We start from the raw sequence: 19,403 nt of genomic DNA on the forward strand, positions 1-19,403 counted from the left end.
CCCCCTCTCCCATCCCCCCATCCCCCCCGCCCCGGCCCCCTTGTGTAGAGCTGGACACTCCATCTGGATTCTCTGGACTTTTAGACTTCCCAGAATTGCCTTTGGGGTGAGCTCTGGCAATAACTCCTGATGATTTCACTGCCAGCTGTGACACGAGGCTGCATTTGCCTGCATGGCCTCTGGCCTCTGCTCCTCCACAGCCCACATAATGGAGAAGGGCAGAGGAGAAACAGCGGCAAACCTGGGTGGACTCTTGGGAAGGCAGCAGACTTAGGAAGGAAGGAAATCTGAGGAATGAAAAAGAGGAATAAGCTATGACAGTGTCTCCTAAGTATCTTTGAGTCAGTCTGTTTGCTTGAGACGGGACCTGGCTATGCAGCCCAAGATGGCCACAAACCCTGAGCTTAACTTGTCCTCCTGCCTTGCCTTTCCTCATAGCTGGCTCTACAGGTGACACTGGCCTATCTTAAAGTATCTTTTAAACACCAGGAGAGAAAAACTACTGAGAGGGAGGAATGTTCAGTTAATGTGGAGGAAGAAAGCATACAGAAGGACGATTCTAGGTAGAATCACAGAATTAATTTAAATTCACTCCGAGGACACTAGAGAAAAAAATGGCATTTGGTTTTGTCAGTGATTGAGGGACAGGGGCTTCCTCCCCCTTCTGCCCCCCTCCCAATCTGCTCTTCTTCCTTCTTTCCTGATCCCTCTTCTGCTCCTGTATTCCCTCTCTTCTTTCTCCTCCCTCTTTTCTGGCTCCTTTTTTCCTTCCTTCTCCTCTCCCATTGCTGCATCATCATCATCATCATTATCATCATCATCTCCACCATAAGGAAGGACCTTATTTACAGAGGGCTAACTAGATGGTTGACTCCATGCCAAGGGCTTTTATGCAGACCTGCAAACTTCACAGTGGCTCTGGGGGGGTCATCTGATTTCCTTTTTCCACAAATGAGTCACAGAGTAAGTGACCTTGTCAGAGCCTTCCTACTTAACCATGACACAAGACAGCTTCATAACTTATAAGAATTCGTGAGTGAATTTTAGAATTCCTGAGTGAATTAACCTTGGGAATGATGATATTAGCCTCTAATACCTCAGGAGCACAGAGTCAACCGTAAGTGAAACAGTGCACCGATGCAAAGACATCCTGTTCTCCCTGAATTATGAGATGGAGGCTTTTTTACTTGGAATTTCAAGTCTAGAAACTCCTATGGGAGGGACAGTTGGAGGCCCGAAGGGCACCATTCTACATAGGATATGGGGAAGTCAAATATTTAAGCATTTTAATTGTTTAAGCAAAAAGAGAAAGAGATTCATAAAAGCATCCAAAGAAACTTTAAGGTCAAGAAGAAGTATTGAGGTGGGACAGAAAAAAAAAATGGTTCTAATACAGGACAGCCGATCCCTGCTGGGAGGGGAAATGGTGCTTCTGTGGGTTGCAGGTCTTTCCTAAGAACAGCTTTGCCACATTTTTCTCATGGATGCATTCAGGGCTTCTGCAATCTCTTCATCTCCCTTGCTTCTGGTAGGAGTTGATTCCTCCAGACCTAAAATCTCTATAGCAGATCTGTCCATGAGAGACAAGACCTAGAACTGGACTTCCCTTGGTCCGCCACTCTGGAGCCTCATAAAAGATTTCAAGAGCATCGCCCAAACTGAGGCTTCAGAGCCAGGCCATCACATGGACCATAAAAGCACACAAAAGCACATATGACACAGTGGTGTGGACTTGGACATCAATGAGTCACAGAGCGAAGCCAAGAGGTATTCTATACATGAGACATTGTGTGGATCACTCTCCGCAAAAGAGTTGACAGTAGAAAGGGTCACAAAAAGAAGGAATTCCAGGGGCTGCAGTTGTAGTTGAGTGGTAGAGTCCTTGCCTAGCATGTGTGAGGCCCTGGGTTCAATCCTCAGCACCACATAAAAATAAACAAAGTTATTTGATAAAAAAGGGGGTTCCAGAATTAAAACGAGGTTATTCCCTCTCCTGAATCTTGGAAATCAAGTGTTTCTTTTGTTAATCTTCAGATATTTAAGCTAAAAAGAAATCTACATTAAGTTTTTACAGCAAAAGAAAGCACATGCATAAGTGTAAAACTAAATATAAAATCTAGCCAATATATTGGTCTGGGGTTATGGCTCAGCAGTAGAGTGGTCACCTAGCACATGCGAGGCCCTGGGTTCGATCCTCAGCACCACATAAGAATAAATAAATAAAATGAAGGTATTGTGCCCAACTACAACTAAAAAATAATTTTAAAAAAATCTAGCCAATATATATATAAACTGTAAAAACCAGGTACAGTAATCCCAGCAGCTTGGGAGGATGAGGCAGGAGGATCACAAGTTCAAAGCCAGCCTCAGCAACTTAGCAAGGCCCTAAGCAACTCAGGGAGACCTTGTCTCTAAATAAAATATAAAAAATATAAATTTAAAAAATATTTTTAAACGAGATGGGGATGTGATTCAGTAGTTAAGCATGCCTGGGTTCAATCCCCAGTACCAAAAAAAAAAAAAAAAAAGACAAAAGAAAACAAACTATAAGAAAAGATTTCTAAAATCATTAACAATTTAATAATGTATAAAATTTGAAGTGATTCTCTATAAACTAGTTTGGAATTAATGAAAAAAATTATTTATAATATAACTTTCGAACACTTTTAATTCCACATAAACATCTATGTATGAATATTAATTCAAGAAATAGCTGTCAACTTCTCACATTGTGCCAACTCTCATTCTAAACACTGTGGGAACAACAAAAAGATAAATAAATTTGATTTATCTGAAGTGATCCAGTATGTATGTGTGTATTTTAAAAATAGCCTCTGTACTTGCTCTCAAAAGCTGTGTAATCCAGAAAAGTAAGTTACCTTACCCTCTCTCTGTGCTATTTAATAAAGTCTTCATAGGGACCATGATCTTTGATCTTTTATCCTTTGCCTTTTTATGGAATTTTATTTTTTATAATTTTTTAAAATTTGTGTTCAAAGCACATTATAGTGCATTATAATCACACCCTAGTGAACTATGTAATTACACACTTGTAGATGCGTGCAATAGAATAACATAATTCGGTCAGTTTCAATCCCTAGAACCTGCCCTGTGATCTTTGATCTAATCTTAAAGCTGGAGCAGCTGCTCCAGATGGACCATGCAAAAGGTGACACACATCAGTGGGAACAGCAAGTACAAAGACATGAACCTACGGGTGTGTGCAATGAACTTGTGAAAACTTGAGGAGCTTGGGTGACTGAGGAGGTAAAGAGAAAGAGTTGACTTGGGACCACTCCATTCTATTCTAAGAAGTGTGCAGTTAGCTGTGAAGGCAAAGCATGTGATGTGATGTGTGTGACGGAGAACTAACATTCACCACCCAGTTCTGGCACATGGCAGGTTTCCTTTCCCAGCCCCTCCAGAATGAAGCATGGTCATGTGACCCGTTTAACCAATGAAGTGTGAGTGGAAATAGTATACATCCTATCCAGGGAAACTTTCAGGACAGTTTTGATTTGGCACATTCTCTTCCCCTTCTGAGGCAATCATAGAAGATGCTCAGAGTCATGCTGATCACAATGGTGAATTTCCAGGAGGATCCTGAGTGGCTGTAAGCACAGTCCCCACTCTACCCCACCCCTATGCCCTGCAATGAACAGATAGTGTGAACGAATGGAAAAAAAAAACAGACCTGTAACTCTGAGCCTCTGGGTTTGGATGAGTGCTTTTTACTGCCTAAAAAGGAACCTGTGCTTTCTGACACGCTGTGCAATTTTAAATGATAACTCTGACAATAACATATATAGAAGATGGATTTCAGAGAGCCTGCAGCTGCAGCAACTGGCTAGAGGACTACCAAAACCCACAGATGATATTTATGTCAGGCACAGGACCAGAACTGTGAGCTTAGAAAAGCAGCAAAGGAACCCAGAGATATGATGGCAAGAGCTGACCTGAGTCAATCATGAACTTGAGATTGCAAGAGTGCCTGATAGTCTAATTGTTTCAGAGGTGATGAAAAGAGAAAGTTCTTGAAAGAACAGGCTTGACTAACAGGGAGATGAAGTAAGATTAAAGAAGGAGCTACAGGCAGCCTGGAGAAGCTTATCCCATCAAGAGCAGAGGCATATCCCCATGCAACGGAGACTATAAGAAGATAGTGAGCTTTGGAAGAAAACAGATGTGAAAGTGAACAGGGGCTGAGTCATTGAACCTTGCTCATTCATTCATTCAACAACAGTAAAAAACAAAGAAGAACCCTGCCCAATGGGACTTACACTGAAAATACAGAGAAGCAGACATATTTAAACACTGCAGAAAATAGGACATTGTGATTTTTAAAGGGAAAAAAAAATAATTAAAGACAGTGACCAATTCATTTTGTTTGAAATCCTTATCTGATATCAAAGTCAAAAATAGAGATGTCTGTCTCCTTTTTTCAAAAAGAACTGCCACCTTCTCTTCCTTTTTCCTTTTTCTTTTTCACATTTAAGGAGCCAACTGTGAAAAAAAATCAGTTTTCTTGACCTCAAGGTTATTTTTTAAAAATCAAGAATTTTTTTTTTTTTTTTTAACTAGGACAGCAGGTAGCACACCAAATGTTGTAGTAAATTGGGTCATATGTATTGTGGGAGGTGGGATTGATGGTTAAGCGTGGCTTTTAGAAAAGTCACTTCTCAAAGTTTCTTGTGCATATGAATCACAAGGCCTTGGAGAATGCAGGCTGATTCAGCGGTTCTGGGGTGGGACCTGAGAGTCTCCATTCCCAACAGCTCCCTGGGATGCCAAGGCTGCTGGCCCCAGGAATGCCAAAGCATGGTTCTCATCATGTCTGCCTGTTCTTCCTTATGCACCTGAAGAATCAATTGGCAATATGTGATTGTCATGCAAAGATCTGTAACAAAGCGCCTCTGATGGACATTATATTCCTATAATTTCCTGGGTGTTACCATGATTATCCTGACTCCAGCCCAGGGAGGTTAGGTCACAGGACTACCTGTGGGCAGGATTCACAAACCAGGTCTAGTGCGGAGAGCAAGCTCTTCGTGGCTCCCTCCTCACTCTGTTTCCATCACATTTCTTTCCTGCTCTGTTGCTGCAGCAGAAAGGACCATTCTGATGCTGATAAAGCCAAGTCCATCAAAATGATGTGGGTTCAAGAAAAAGCAATGAAAATCCAAATGGAGAAAACTTCTGAGATTCAGCAAATAAAAGAACAATTAACCTCGGGATGGAGATTGTTTTATTTTTGTTTTCCAGGAAGCAATATCAGTTTGTAAAAAGATCATCATATGCCTCTAAGAACTCTTGGACACTGTCACTTCCTCAACAGGGCATCTGCTTTCCTACTTCACTCGGATGACAGAAAATTCCATAAAAACCTTCCCTATCCATCAGGAGAAGCTACTATGCATCACACTGCAACATCTACGGTCTAGACACACAAATTCCACAGTGTTCCAAAATCCCCTAAATCTTAATAAAGAGTTTTCTAACTGTCTGCTTCTTTATTTTACTAACAAGAAGCCTTAATTCAATGCGGCTAAATAAAATATGCAAGTAAAACCGTGGCTCTTAAACTTGCCTGCACGTGGTATCTCTAGGAACACTGATAGCTGAGTTCTCTAGAGGCTGATATAATTGGCTTGGGATCCACTGGGTATCAGAATTTTTAGACATGCCTCAGGATATTCTAATGCATAGCCACAGTTATGAATCCCTGGCACAAAAGACAGAAGACTCTTTTCACTCTATAATAAAACATAAATAAATAGTAGGAAGATGTCTTCATTCACTGTCAGGGTTTTGCCTCTTTATAATGATTATATATGTTTAAAATCCTATTAGACCTTGATTCTAATTGCAAGTAATTGGTTTCCTACAATCAGTGACCAACCAGAGTTCCTACTTGGAGTTTGCTAACCAACCATAGCAGATGTCAGCAACACTGCTTCAAAGCAAAGGATCTTAATCTGGGAATGGAATTCAGATGGTCAGTGAATTTGGATAGGGAAAAAAGTGATATCTTAATTTTCACTAATCTTTCACAAAAGTTCAGCATTCCATTCAGTTACAAGTATAGACAATAGACCACAATAGTATTGGCAGTTCTTGAGGGTTTGCAACCACTAGTATTTTTATATTACATTTCAGTTTGGCCAGTTTTCTCAAAATATCATTTGCAGTATCACTCCAATATTACAGTTGCTTAATAGACCTGCAGTTAGATCTAGCTGTTTAATGCAACAATGATGCATGCCTGTTATTATATCATAACTTTGGTACTATACTTTAATGTTGTATTCCAGAAAAAACTGATTCTGCTTTAATTGTATTTTATGTATTTAACATTATTCTGAGAGGATCTCTAAATTCTTCACCCAATGTGCCAATTTGGTCTGTGGCACAAGAGAGTCCTGACAAGACAGGTGCAACAAATTTGCATCCAAGGCCTCCTCTTCTGCCTAACCCGAATCCACCCGCGACCACAACCAGCAACCCGGCAGCCTCGCAGGAGGGAGACACCCTGGACCAGAGTTGGGTCTTGTTTTCCCCTGCATTTCCGCAGATAAGATTTAGCCTGAAAAGCCAGTTCAACTCAGTGGATGGGCTTTCTCTTTCCCCTCAGCTGCCTCTTGCTCTTGGCATTTTGGAATGCCCCAACTGCCAGGCCGGTAACTCGAGCCTCCAAATTAATCAAAACACACAGCACCCAGTTCAAGCCCTGGCAGACAAGCCTGGGAGCTATAAAAGCTCTCCTCTGGTGACCCCAGGGCCACGACTCCCCAGCCAACAAATCCCCGCCCCTGCCACCCTTGGATGCCTACCTAGACTGCTCCACTTGCTCTCCCAGGCAGGTCCTTGGGCCGCAGATTGCCAGCTTGTGGGCGACTTACCTGGGGGACGCCTCTCAGTCCGCGAGCACCCCTCGGCTCTGCCTAGCCCGAATCCACCCGCGACCCGGCAGCCTCCTCACTAGAGTCTCACGGCCAAGTCTAGCGGCCGCAAGTTGGAGGTGGGCTGGAGAAGGGAAGGCAGCCAGACGCACGGGCGCTGGAGCCGGGAGCTCGCCGGGCCTCCGGAGTGCAGACGCCCGGCACGCCTCCCGCTTAATCTGGGCAGGGCCGGTAGCCACTCCCTCCACCCTGTGCAGCCGCCTCCCCACCGCACATCCCCCCGAATTCCTCACCTCCGACCCACATCGCCTACCCCACCTGGGCCCCAAGACCTTTGAGCATCACTTTCTGAACCCTTATCCTGGATGGGCGCCCACCTGCCCTGCAGTCGCTTAGCCCTTTCTCGCTTCCTGGGCACTATGCCCAGTAGAAGGGACAGTGCCTGGTGAGTTGGGAGGGAGAGGGACGAGGGCGGGACCTGAGCTACTTCTTCCCTCCCTTGGAGCCACCACCAAAGCCTGGATGGGGAGGGACGGACCGCGCGGCTGAGCTCTACAAAACCCGTGCCGGAGGGCTGGCCAAGCGAGCTTCACACCAGGGGCTTCCCAGCCAGCACCGTGCAGCGGACGCGGTCGCCTGAGAGCCTGTGGGCCCCTGGACACGCTGGAACTCCGAGCCGGCGCCCACCATGCGCCCCGGGTCCTTACGGAGGCCGACGGCACTCCTGCTTCGACTCCTGCTGGTGCTCCTGGCGGCCGCGCCCGCGGCGAGCAAGGTGAGTACCTGCTGCGCGCCCCCCACTGCCGCACTGGGATCCTCACCCCGGGTGTACGCGGGTCCCGCCGACCCCACCCGCAGGGGCGCTGTCCGGGAGCGGCTGCCTGGCCACTGGCGCAGCTGGGGCTCCACGCAGGTCCCGACTGGCAGCGCGCAGAGAGGAGCTAGTGGGTATGCCCGGGAACAGGTGGAATGAGAGGCGCTGGAAGACAAGGCGAGGAGGGGGCCTGTCCAGGCCGTTAGGAGACAGGGATGAAGAGGAAAGGCTTCCAGGGGTCAGTAAGTAGATAGATCTATAGAAGGATCCGTCCGTCCGTAGGCAGATAGATAACTGCCGCGGTGATACTTGAGAACACCGGATACAGGGATGCGCAACTTGAGGTCGGTGAAGCACAGCCGGCAGCTGTGGTGGCTGGAAGCGCCCAGGACTGAGGACTGGGAGGAGAAACCTGCGGGGAGTCCCAGCCCGGCTCACCCTAGTTATGACCTCACCCTCACTCTTTCTGGGGCTTAGTGTCCTCCTTGTCAAAACTTGGCCTTCTGTGTTCCATTGACTGTGGGAAAGCAAGTGGCATCACTGAAAAATTAAGAAAACTTGTATCAGGATAAATTAAGCAATGTCATCGATTTAATTTCTGTTAGGAGTTTAAGTGACACTGGGTTCATTTAAATCCACCCATAGTTCTTATTCTTTAGTATTGAAAATAAAGTCTCCTCAAAACTATTATGCCTCCTAGAGTCGGCTGACTTGATTTTAATTTGTGGAAGTGAAATTTAACTTCTCAGATGCTTCATGTCATTTTTACGCTTAAATGTTAATTGGGATGATAACATGGTCTATCAAGTTTTATTCAAAAGATGAGCAGATGTTTTACAGATTCTGTGATTGATAATGGATTGGAAACTAACAATCCCAGTATTCCTTATGTGTTCCAAGAAAAGAGTTTCAGAACCTATGGCCTCATATAATCCCCGTTTTTTTCTATTTAAATTAAATTTTAATTTAAGACATTATAGATGCAGCTAAAACTCTTCTCTCATTTTCCCAGAGGTATCCATTCTACCACTTCCATGTTTCTTTTCAAACAGTTTCTATGCATTTACATACACATATATGAAAAAACAGTATGTTTAGGTTTTTAATGTGGTATCATTCCATACTACATATATGTACATGTACATATAAATGTACATTTTTGCAACTTATAAATCTATGTCATATTAAAGATCTACCTCTTTTTTTTTCACTATGTTGCATAATTTCCCCCAATATGCCAAGTTAATTGAACCATTGCCCTATTGATTTACATTTAGGCTATTTAGTGTTTCACATTCTAAAGGATTTTTGTAATCCAGTTAATCTCTTCATGTACTTGGCTCTAACAGAAATGCATTTTTCATAGATGAGGAATGCCCAGTCTAGGTGGTTAAATACTGCTGGGCATGATGGATATAACTCATGCAAATCAGTGAGGATTATCTAACAGCTTCAACTGGAATAAACACATCTTAGAAGTAAAAAACCTAAGGGAACTGTATGTTGTGGGAGGGCCTGGGAAAGGGTTCCAGAGCAGGGTTTGCACACGTTTCTGAGCTCAGAAGGAAATTCGGGAAGGTAGAGGAATCATACTCCTATAAAGATCAGCCAGTGACCATACAACCTGCAGACAAGCCATTTTAAATTATATTGTTGTATTCACTTATATTTTGCATGTAGAATTTTCTGTTTTGAGTTTGGCCAAATCTTGGCACCTTCTTGCTTTAATTAATATCATAATTCATTAATTAATATTATAATGAGTCTATTTTTTATCATCATTTGCAATAAGTCTTTGTTATAAACTTCAAGGATTATCATTTCCATTGTATCTGCTGAAGTAGATAGAAAATATGCCATTAAAATCATGAAATGGGTCTTTACCTTCTGGAGAAAAGGAATTAACAGTTAACTGATAATTGGGTGACGTGTTCTAGCATGACTTCCTCCACAAACTATCTGATGCTAATGAAGGCAGTTGACCATTTTGGGCCTCAGTTTTCTCACCTGTGAATTTGGGGGGGTTGAAACCCCTATTAGGCCAGCAGGCAGGGTCATAAGAGAAGCACCCAAGTAAGAGGAAACCTTCAGAGCCAACTGGCTGTTGGCATTCCAGAATTCAGGCCCAGTTGTGCCCAATCACTTCAAAAGCGAAGCTGGGAATCTATTTGGTATTAGAAATATCTCAAATTCTAAATATTAGCAACTACTTGTTTAAAAACAAAAAGACCATAATGAGAGCCAAACAATGTATAAGTGAGAGCTAAATTTAGCCTCTGGGCATCATATTGATCATCTTTGTGCTACATTAGGTAAGACTACATTTTTCTCTAAATTTCTGCAGTTTTACTTTAGCATTGAACAAAACAGGAAGACCACAGTGATGTTGACCCTACAAGCGAGTTTAGACAGGGTGGAACTGTCCTCCCACACAGAGTGAATGCCTCTGCCCTTGGCTCAGCATCAGCTCCAGGCAGGCTGTTCGGCACACTCTCTGGCACACTCTCAGGTTGTACAGCCGGCCCACTCAGCTCACCCACTGGAGACTGGGAGGTGCTCTGCTGTTACCCCAGGTCATCTGTGTGGCAGAGCAGGTACAGGGAGCCCTTCTTTCTCTCTGGATAGGTGAGGTTCACCAACTGAGACATCAAGGGTTATCCTTCCATACTGGGTCTTGAATTCCAGGCAGGGCTGGACTGTGAAGGGCAAAGAGCAAGAACTGTCAAAAGGCTCTAGAAAGGATGCTGTCTCACCTGATGGCATTTTAAATTTAGAAACTTCAGCAGGACTCGAAATCATTTCAAACAAGCGAAAAGTAATGCATCCTGCACCAATTTATCTGAGATTCAGCAAATGTTAATAAACTTTGGCTTCTTGGCTTAGATTTCTCTCTTCCCATACACACTTTTGTACTTACGCTTTCTGAGTGTGTGTGCGTGTATGCGTGTGTGTGCAGTCCCAGTAAAAAGTAAATATTACTGTTTTGTGGTCTTTCAAATGTAATAAATAGCTTCACATTATATATATGTATGTCTATGGAACTTGTCTTTTATCACTCATTATTATGTCCCTGGGTCCATGTTGACACATATTGATGTGATTTATTTGTGAAAATATCTGTTACATAGTATCCAGTAATATAAATAAAGCCATTATTTTTCCCCCTAAACAGGGTTAAGTTTGCCTTCAAATTTTCATTTCACAAAGTTGCAATGCATGTGTTTGTATATATACCATAAAGACAACTAGAATTTGAATTCCTAGGTGGTTCATAGAGAAAGCATGTTTTAAATTTATTAGGTACTGCCACATTGATCTCCAGAAGAGTTGTATCATCAGTGAACCAGAGTACACATTTCCCTACATCCTTGGTAAAACTTGGTGTGTCTGAATGTTGATGAGTGTAAACTGAGGGCTTGTTTGACTAGTGAGTTTGTGAACCTTTTTAGCCCTTAATTGGCCATACATAGTTCCCTTTGCGTGAATTGCAAATACCACTTTCTGCTTATTTATCAACTGTGAGCTTTACCTTTTTGTTGCTAATTGATTGGAAGTTATTTACATATTTGGGCACAAAGTATTTGTCATTTATAGAAATCATTTTATTCTGATCTTTGGTTTATCTTTTTATTTAGTTTTTGGTGCCTTGATGTGTAAATGCTTTTTTTTTTTTTTTTTTTTGATGTGTAAATGCTTTTTTTCCCCTTAATCTCAAACTTATTCATCCTTCTTCAACGTTTTGTCCTTTGTACCTTGTTGAAGAAATTCCTTTCTGGGATCCTGATGATGTTCTCCTGTGTTTTTTTGTTTGTTTAAAAAGTTTTATAGTTTAAATTCTTTTTAATCCTGGAATTATTTTCTACGTATGGAGTATGACTATATCTTTTTTGATATAGATAACAAATTATCCCCCATTCTTTACCAGCTACAGCATTCTTTCCTTCAGCTTTGCAGTGTTACATCTGCAGACATGCATATAGTGAGCATCAATTCACATGGAGTTAATTAGTAAGCTCTCTGTTCTCTCCCCCCCTGCCCCTTTTTGCCTCTACATCAATACCAGATCAGTTTTGATTACTAACTTTATGCTAAACCTATACCTGATAGGACAGAGCGGTTATCTCTGCTATTATTATTTTCTTTAAAATTGTTTGGTTTTCTTTTCTCTGTGCTCCATTGACTGAAGTTTGACAAGCATCTGCTTGTCAAAGTTTCATTTCCTTGTGCCCTGTAGCTGAAGACCTTAATTTTCATTGCTATATTGTATGTATAAAAACAATGTATTTTTCCATTCTGCAATTGATTAATGAATTCAAGGCAGAGGCCATTACAAGTAATGTTGCCAAATGTATCTTTATTTAAATGGGTTAATTTTCTTACAATGTTTTAGTTTTTGTTTCTTTAGTTTCTAATTCTTTTATATTCTTGGTGTTATTGTAAATGACATATTTAAAAATTTTAACAGCCTATTAAAGAAATAATAAAACATGGTTTAATTTATTCAAAACATATATACACATATGTGTGTGTGTGTGCACACTGGAGATTGAACCCAGGGACAGTTTATCACTGAGCTACATCCCCAGCCCTTTTTATATTTTATTTTGAGACAGGTTCTCACTAAGTTGCCGATGACCTTACTAAATTGCATAGACTGGCTTTAAACTTGCACTCTTCCTACCTCAACCTCCCAAGGTATTACAGACATGTACCACTGTTCTTGGTTTGAATTTTATATTTTGATTTTGATCCAGCAACTTTGAAAAATTCAACTGCACTTAAGGCTAAAAAATTTCTGCCTTAGCTGCATCACACAAATTTGAATAAGTAGTATTTTAATATCATTAAGTTCTAATAGTTTTTCTAATATTTGTTCTGTGGGTTATTTAGGTGTTTATTCCTTAATTTCCAAACACATGAAGATTTTCTAGTTATCCTTTTGTGACTGAGTTGTGGTAACGATTACATTGTGACTTCAAAGGTTTCTATATAGGTCAAGGTTTTTGATCATGTTGTTAAAATTACAGTGAGTGAGTGCATGGATATTTAATCTGCAATTCAGGTTTTAATCAAATCTTTAAAATTCTCAGCCATCACATTTTTATGTCTAGAGAGACATAAAATTCTCTCTAATCTTGGCAGCTTGTTAGACACAGGCTGGGCCTTTTGCTTTTTTCCTTCTACTTCTCCTAACTTCTGATGTAGAAATAAGATACCTTTCACATGCTGCTCAGATATTCTTGGCCTCATCTTTATAGAACTATGGCTCCCCCACCTCCCACCTTGACTACAGATTTTACATAAGCACATGCTGATGCTTCCTCTAGGCTCTGTCCCTCAGCTTCCCTATTGTATGCTAGAAGTGTGGGGCTTTAACGTCTGTGGAGCAAATCTTTCACCAATGGGAGACCAGAGCCATTGGGTAAATTCTTCTCCCATGAAGAACTGTCCTGAGTACAGAGTGTCACTCACACTCTTCGAACAGTCCCCAGAGACCATGCATCAGTTGTATAGTTCACATCAGCTTTGTTCTACTTCCTGAGGGTCCAGGCCCATGTTTTAATCTCTTTTCTCTCTCCAGACCACATGCTGTGAAATCCCCTTACGTGTATCTTCCAATTCTTTAATTCTCTCTTCTGCTCTTTTTAACTGTCTATGTATTTTCAATCAACTATAACTTTTCAGTAGTGATAAAGCACTCTAAAATGATTTGATGCACATCATGACCTAAGTCTATTAATTAACAGCTCTTAAATGTCTGTTTGCTCATCTTAAAGCAGAAGCAGCAGATTTAATCATCAGAAATTTATGAAGATCAAGTTATTTAATATTAATGCACAATTACCACACCTGTCATAGGAATCATTCCATAAATGTTCAATGTGATCATTGTCATTCATTGATCTGATCTTCAATGACTAGTCTTATTTCTAGAAGTTCTCTTTGGAGTCCATCTGTTCTCTTATGTTGTGTTTTTCTCCCCATATTTTTCTTCCTTCTTTATGCTTTTAGTCATTTTATAAGTATCTCTATTATTTTTCTGCTTCTTGTTCTAACTTTCACCATCTGGAGTCTATCATCTTATCTCTTCTGTTTGTTGACTCTTTCTCACTGGGAGACATTGTGAGAGAGCGACTTGGGAACTGAGCTTCCTCTGTCATAATAGCCTGCACCACCCATGTGGCCTCACGGCTCGCAGATTGGAGCTGTCTTATCCTTGAGACAAAAACAGCAAAGTGATTCTGTGGCTTCCTAGGGATTTCTCCCTAGTAAGATGGGATCACATAGTACTGGTCTGGAGAGAGGAACATCAGCTTTGGTCTGGATGTTCTCAAAACTCATGCATTGAAATGTAACCCCAAGGTGATGGTGTGGAGTTAGGTCAGAATTTTGGGAGGTGAACTGAAGTAGTGTCCTTACAAAAGAGGCCCAAGGACACTTGTTTGCCCTTTCTAACATATGAAGACACAGTGAGAAGGTGCCATCTTTGAAGCAGAGAGCAGCCCTTACCAGACACCGAATCTGCTGGCACTTTGACCTTAAACTTCTTAGCCTTCACAACTGTGAATAATAAATTTCTGTTGTTTATAAATTACCCAGACTAAGGTATTTTGTTATAACAGCCTGAATACACTAAGACAGGGTCACCCTCCTCCCATCCCTCCTACTGCTCACTTTCTCAAACATACTAGACTTCTGTTTGGTGAGGCAGGGGTCAAGATCAACAAGGACACATCCACCCTCTCTCTCCTCCTGACCAAGTCAAAGCCTTTGTTCCTTGAGTATTTCTCTGAGGTTAGAAGAGTTGGTTTGTTTTTATGCCTGATCCTTGGAAAAAATTGTGAATTAAGTGCAATTTGTCTTCATGCTTCTCTTGCAGTTTCTGTTGCGTTACCCAGAACACGGCATTAATGGCCTGGTGTTAACTGTAAGGCGTGTTAACTCTGTGAAGTGTTGCAATTGAGTAAAGCATGGAAGCCGGGCAGCGTTTGTTTGACTCTGGCCTGGGAATGTCGTGTGTTCCTTCCTCTGTGTGGAGCTGATCATACTTGTGCTGTGGTCTTCAGGCAAGAAGCAGCCATCCATCATGGGAGAAAGGATATTCCAAGATCAGTAAAAACACACGGTCTTCTGAGCATTTTTGTTCCACAAAGTTTATATCTGGCCTCAGCCTAAACTTTTTAGTCATAACAGATTTTCACCATAGGTCATTTATTTCACCTCTGTTTTCAGTTTGAAGGAGTAAGGAAACTGGGATTACATCATGCTCTTGATAGAAGAGCCATTTTCCTGCCCCCATGATCTTGCGTTGTCTTCATCTCTGAAAGCCTGGACAGCCTGAAGGTTTGTGGAGAGACTTTGAGACAATGTCGGTGAACTCCCAGCACTAGCTAGGTGTGTAAGTACAGGTGGACCCTGTGGGAGTCTACCTAGGTCATGCATGCTATGGCAATATGTTTGCCAACAGCTCCAAATATGAAACTCAAGGCCTTAATAACTAGTGTGTATGATGAAGAAAAATCCATGTTTGCAATGTTTACAGAATGAATCTGTCAATGTCTGCCTTAGCATGGGCTGTTACACACAGTACTGTGGACTGACTGGCTTGAGTAAACACTTATTTCTCACAGGTCTGGAGGCAGGGACTCTAAGATCTGGGTGCCAACATATGTGGGTGCTGGTGAAGATCTTCTGCCTGGCACACACTGCCAACTTCTTGTTGTATCCTCACGTGGTTGAGAAAGAGAGCTGGCTCTCTGGCTATCTTCTGATAAGGGCCCTGATCCCAAGATGAGGACTCGGCCTTCATGACCTCACCTAAACCTAATTACTCCAAAGTTCCCATCTCCAAATACCACCACATTCGGAGGCATGGCTTCAACGTACGGATTCTGGTGGTATACAAACATTGCCCACAACATCATAACATTTTGCCCCTTATTTATTTCAAGGTTTGTTACAGAGAGTGCCTTGATGCTCTCTGACCAAAAAAAAAATTGATATGAGAATATTTGCCTAATGAAGCAGTTGAAGCTTGGTTGACCTTCTGTGAAAGTCATAGTTTATAACCTTTAGTGGTAATGTAGTTAGTTTCTATAGTAAAAATTCTCAGTATTGTACACCAATAGAAATTAGAAACTATCAAAAAATCTCAATATAACAGAAAACTCTTCGCTTTTCTTGGCAAAACGGGTTAGAACTGTGACTTTGTTGTGACAAAACATGCATAAATCTGGAAAAAAAAATTCTGTTTGTCTCTGGAGATGAAAACTCTGGCTGTTGTCTTCCCAAAGCACCCAGGTCAGTCTTTCCATTCTTCCTGAATTCCCTCACGCAACTGCTAGTTAAGGTCTCCAGCTTCAGTATGTTTTCTAGCCAAGACTGAATTAAATTGTATGGGCTCTATAATTTTCCACTTCACATACTTTCAGAACTCTGGGTATATAAACATCTATGATCTTGCCACACATTAGAAGTATAATGTGAGCCATGACTATGAGCTACATATGTCATTTTAAATTTTCTATATGCCACCTGAAAAAATTAAAAGAGAGAAGTGAATTTGTATGTATGTATATAATATATAATATATAATATATAATATATAATATATAATATATAATATATAATATATAATATATTTTCATCAACACTTCTATAATATTATCATTTCAATATGTGATCACTATTAAAAGCATTGTTGAGATATACTATTGTCTGTGTGTTCAGTGATAAGCCAAATGATCACTAGTGTCTAGCCAGGTAAGAGGCTTAGTGTTATCCTGAACAAGTTAGAAAACAGTTCTACTTTTAATAGTCTGAATATGGTAATAATACACCCAAAGTGCTCGACACCATGCCTGGTACAGAATAAATAACCAGCTTTTATAATCTATTGACTATAATGTCATTACTAGTATTAAAAGCCAGCAGGGCATGGACAGGATATGGGCCCTGGGACAGGTGCTGGTAAATGGACAGCAGCCCAATAAACAGACGATCACGTACCTAGGGATTGAGGTGCTCCTAGGAGGGAAAGGATGGAGAATCAGAGGTCCTGACCACAGGGAGGGGAATTGAGCAGCCTTTCTGAGGAAGTACTCAAGGCTGAGGCTGGACTTGGAGGCAGCCCTGTCAAGTGCTGAAGGGTGTATTCTAGGCCAGATCCTCTCACACACAGATGGACTGATTTTATCACTCCTAGGTTGTCAAAGAATAAAACCGAGAACTTAAAAACACGTAAGCAAATAAAATTAAAAAATTTAAAAATTGAGCTTATTTATTTGCAGCAAAGGAATGCACATGCATGAAGGAATATGATGAGTATTTTGAGAGAGGTACAGTGAAGAGGCAGGGTGTCAGGGTACCACAAAAAGGGTAGGTTCACTGTGCTTAGCTTAATTAAGGATTGAAAATTGTTTGTTTGACAGTATGTGGATTATACAGCTTTTCATTACTATAATGAAGTACCTGAGGCAGGTAACTTCATAAACAAAACAGGTTTATTTTGGCTCATGATTTTGGAAGCTGAAAAGTCCAAACAACATGGCTGGCACAGGTTCTGGCAAGGGCTCCCCTTGGCTGCATCACCTCATGGCAGGAGTGTGCATTTATCTCTGTGTGTGGTCTCTCTCTCTCTCTCTCTCCTTACAAAGCCACCAAGATTCAATCATGGGGGATTCACATGAGTGACATCTAATTGTTTCACAAAGGGCCCATCTCTAAACACCATAGCTGAATTCAGTTTCCACCCTCTTAATCCCATTAACATAAAACTTTGAGGATTAAGCTCTTGCATGAGTTCTGGGGGACCAATCACATTCAAACCATAATAGGGTAGTCTAAGTCTGCAGACCTGTATGTGCTGATTATGGTATAACTTTATTGTTTACTCTCAACAAATTAGCATTTTAGCAAAAGAGAGACAGTGCGGGGCACTTCTGCCATGCGCAAGACAGCTGTTGCTTTGGTAATGACTTCACAGTGTGGTTTGGGAGTGAGCCCACCCATAAAGTGGTGTGATAAAATGTTCTTTTGTTCTTGTCAACATAACTCTGTTATTCTCTTTGCAATCTCATCAGGATGGGTCTGAATTTGCTGAATGTGACTGTGAAGCCCAGGGCAGGAATTAGAAACTGAACCAAAGAACTCTTGTCTCAACTGATGCAGGATCAGGCAAGAGAAGTTCCAAGATGGAAAAATGAGACCCAGTAAAACCAAGTGGGAGGAAGTGACAAGCCCCTCAGAAGGAGAAGAAAGAGAGAATCCATCCAGATCAACAGGGCAGATGCTCAATCTGTCCCTGCTAGTGGATTCAGTGCAATTAATTTGATAATCATTATATACACAGAGAATAAGATTAAAACTCCAGCTCTGTGTATACAATATCAGATAAGCCACATATCATGTTAGGTATTTTATGTGTATATAGATATAAATTTGCATGCATATATACTTAAAGATATTTCATATTCTCAGAATTTTTTATTAATCATTTGAGTGAGCGAATTATTTTAAACAGTATAATCTTCAGAGCTATTTAAAACATAGTCATTTAAAAATATTGTACCTTTCTGGTGGTAGTTTGAGGTAAGTTAGGAGCCTTCCATTTTTATCTTGAAGATCCATGTTTGTTAATTACATAGTCTCTCTAAATTGCTTCCTTAGAAGAGGGATCCCAATGTTTAAAAATGAGTTGAGTGTATTTAGAAACATTAAAGAGATTTGTCATCATGTAGACAAAGCAGTCAGGTCACTGGATTTTTTTCTCCACCAGGATATTTTTGTTGTTACATGAATTTCCCAAGGAAAAGCTTGTACAAGTAAGAAGTTGAGAAATCTGTATTATTCTTCCTTTGAATCAAATGACAAACCATATCTGAAGAGACTCAAAACAACAAGGCAAACTGTTTATTTTCTTTGTAATGATAGAATAATTTTGTGATGTTTACTTATGCTAAATATTCAAGTCTTGGATTTTTAAAAATTCTCTGTGTGTTGTACAAAATTTGGAAAATGATTCAAAGTGTACATAAATAAAGAAATAAAAAGAAATAAAAATTAGCTATAATCATATTACTCCAAAATTGATTACTGCTAACATTCTGGTCTCTTCCCTTCCAGAATTATTTTTCTTTTTTATTTATTCATTTTTTTATTAATTATCAGAATTTTTTTCATTCAACTTTTTTGAACTAATAATAGACAGATGAAAAAAAATTTATAGCCCTAGGGATTGAACTATGGGCACTCTATTATTGAACTACATCCACAGCCCTTTTCTTAAATTTTATGCCAGGGTCTTGCTAAGTCAGAAAACCTCGCCTTGGACTTGCAATCTTCTTGCCCTCAGCTTCCCAAGTAGCTGGGGATTACCAGCACGCAACACTGCACCTAGCTATATCATTGATTATTATAAATGTATTTTTCAAATGTCTACAGAGGACTTCATTGGGTGTTGAAAGCATCCTTATCAAGTAACTCTCTCTAATTGAATATTTTGTTCATTTCCAATTATTTAGAAATATTGCTAACATAGGCCTTTTTGAAAAAAAACATTTACTAAAATCATATTTTAATAATTATGTATGCAGATGTTTTCTTATCAAATGTCTGACTTGTGCATTTCTAAGAATTAGATGGTAAGTTAATGTCATTCCTAATCTGCGTATGAGTCTGATCCAAGCATC

At 40.7% G+C, this 19,403-nt stretch overlaps 2 protein-coding genes across 16 annotated transcripts in view; one reads left to right on the plus strand and one right to left on the minus strand.

The window, feature by feature from the left end:
• Positions 1-8,085, minus strand: part of Col4a4 (collagen type IV alpha 4 chain) — a 151,208-nt gene extending 143,123 nt beyond the window's left edge. For 5 of the 12 annotated variants that reach the window (XR_006850819.2, XR_006850818.2, XM_046439821.2 and 2 more), the window contains exon 1: positions 6,831-7,126. The gene's annotated coding sequence lies outside the window, so the exon portion shown is untranslated. Of the gene's footprint in view, positions 1-6,830; positions 7,127-7,192; positions 7,213-7,276; positions 7,298-7,720 lie in introns of those variants that run through there. The other 7 variants (XM_046439816.2, XM_046439815.2, XM_046439819.2 and 4 more) reach the window with 6 other exon arrangements.
• The window catches only part of Col4a3 (collagen type IV alpha 3 chain), a 131,617-nt gene continuing 119,103 nt past the window's right edge, over positions 6,890-19,403 (plus strand). For 2 of the 4 annotated variants that reach the window (XM_046439824.2, XM_046439825.2), the window contains exon 1: positions 6,890-7,674. In XM_046439824.2, coding sequence (XP_046295780.1) covers positions 7,588-7,674 — 87 coding nt within the window. In that variant the 5' untranslated portion in view covers positions 6,890-7,587. The remainder of the gene's footprint in view (positions 7,675-19,403) is intronic. The other 2 variants (XM_046439823.2, XM_046439822.2) reach the window with 2 other exon arrangements.

The sequence above is a fragment of the Marmota monax genome, unplaced genomic scaffold (assembly GCF_021218885.2).
Source record: "Marmota monax isolate L192 unplaced genomic scaffold, Marmota_monax_Labrador192_F-V1.1 WCK01_AAM20220418_F8-fsc00041, whole genome shotgun sequence".
Classification (NCBI taxonomy): domain Eukaryota; kingdom Metazoa; phylum Chordata; class Mammalia; order Rodentia; family Sciuridae; genus Marmota; species Marmota monax.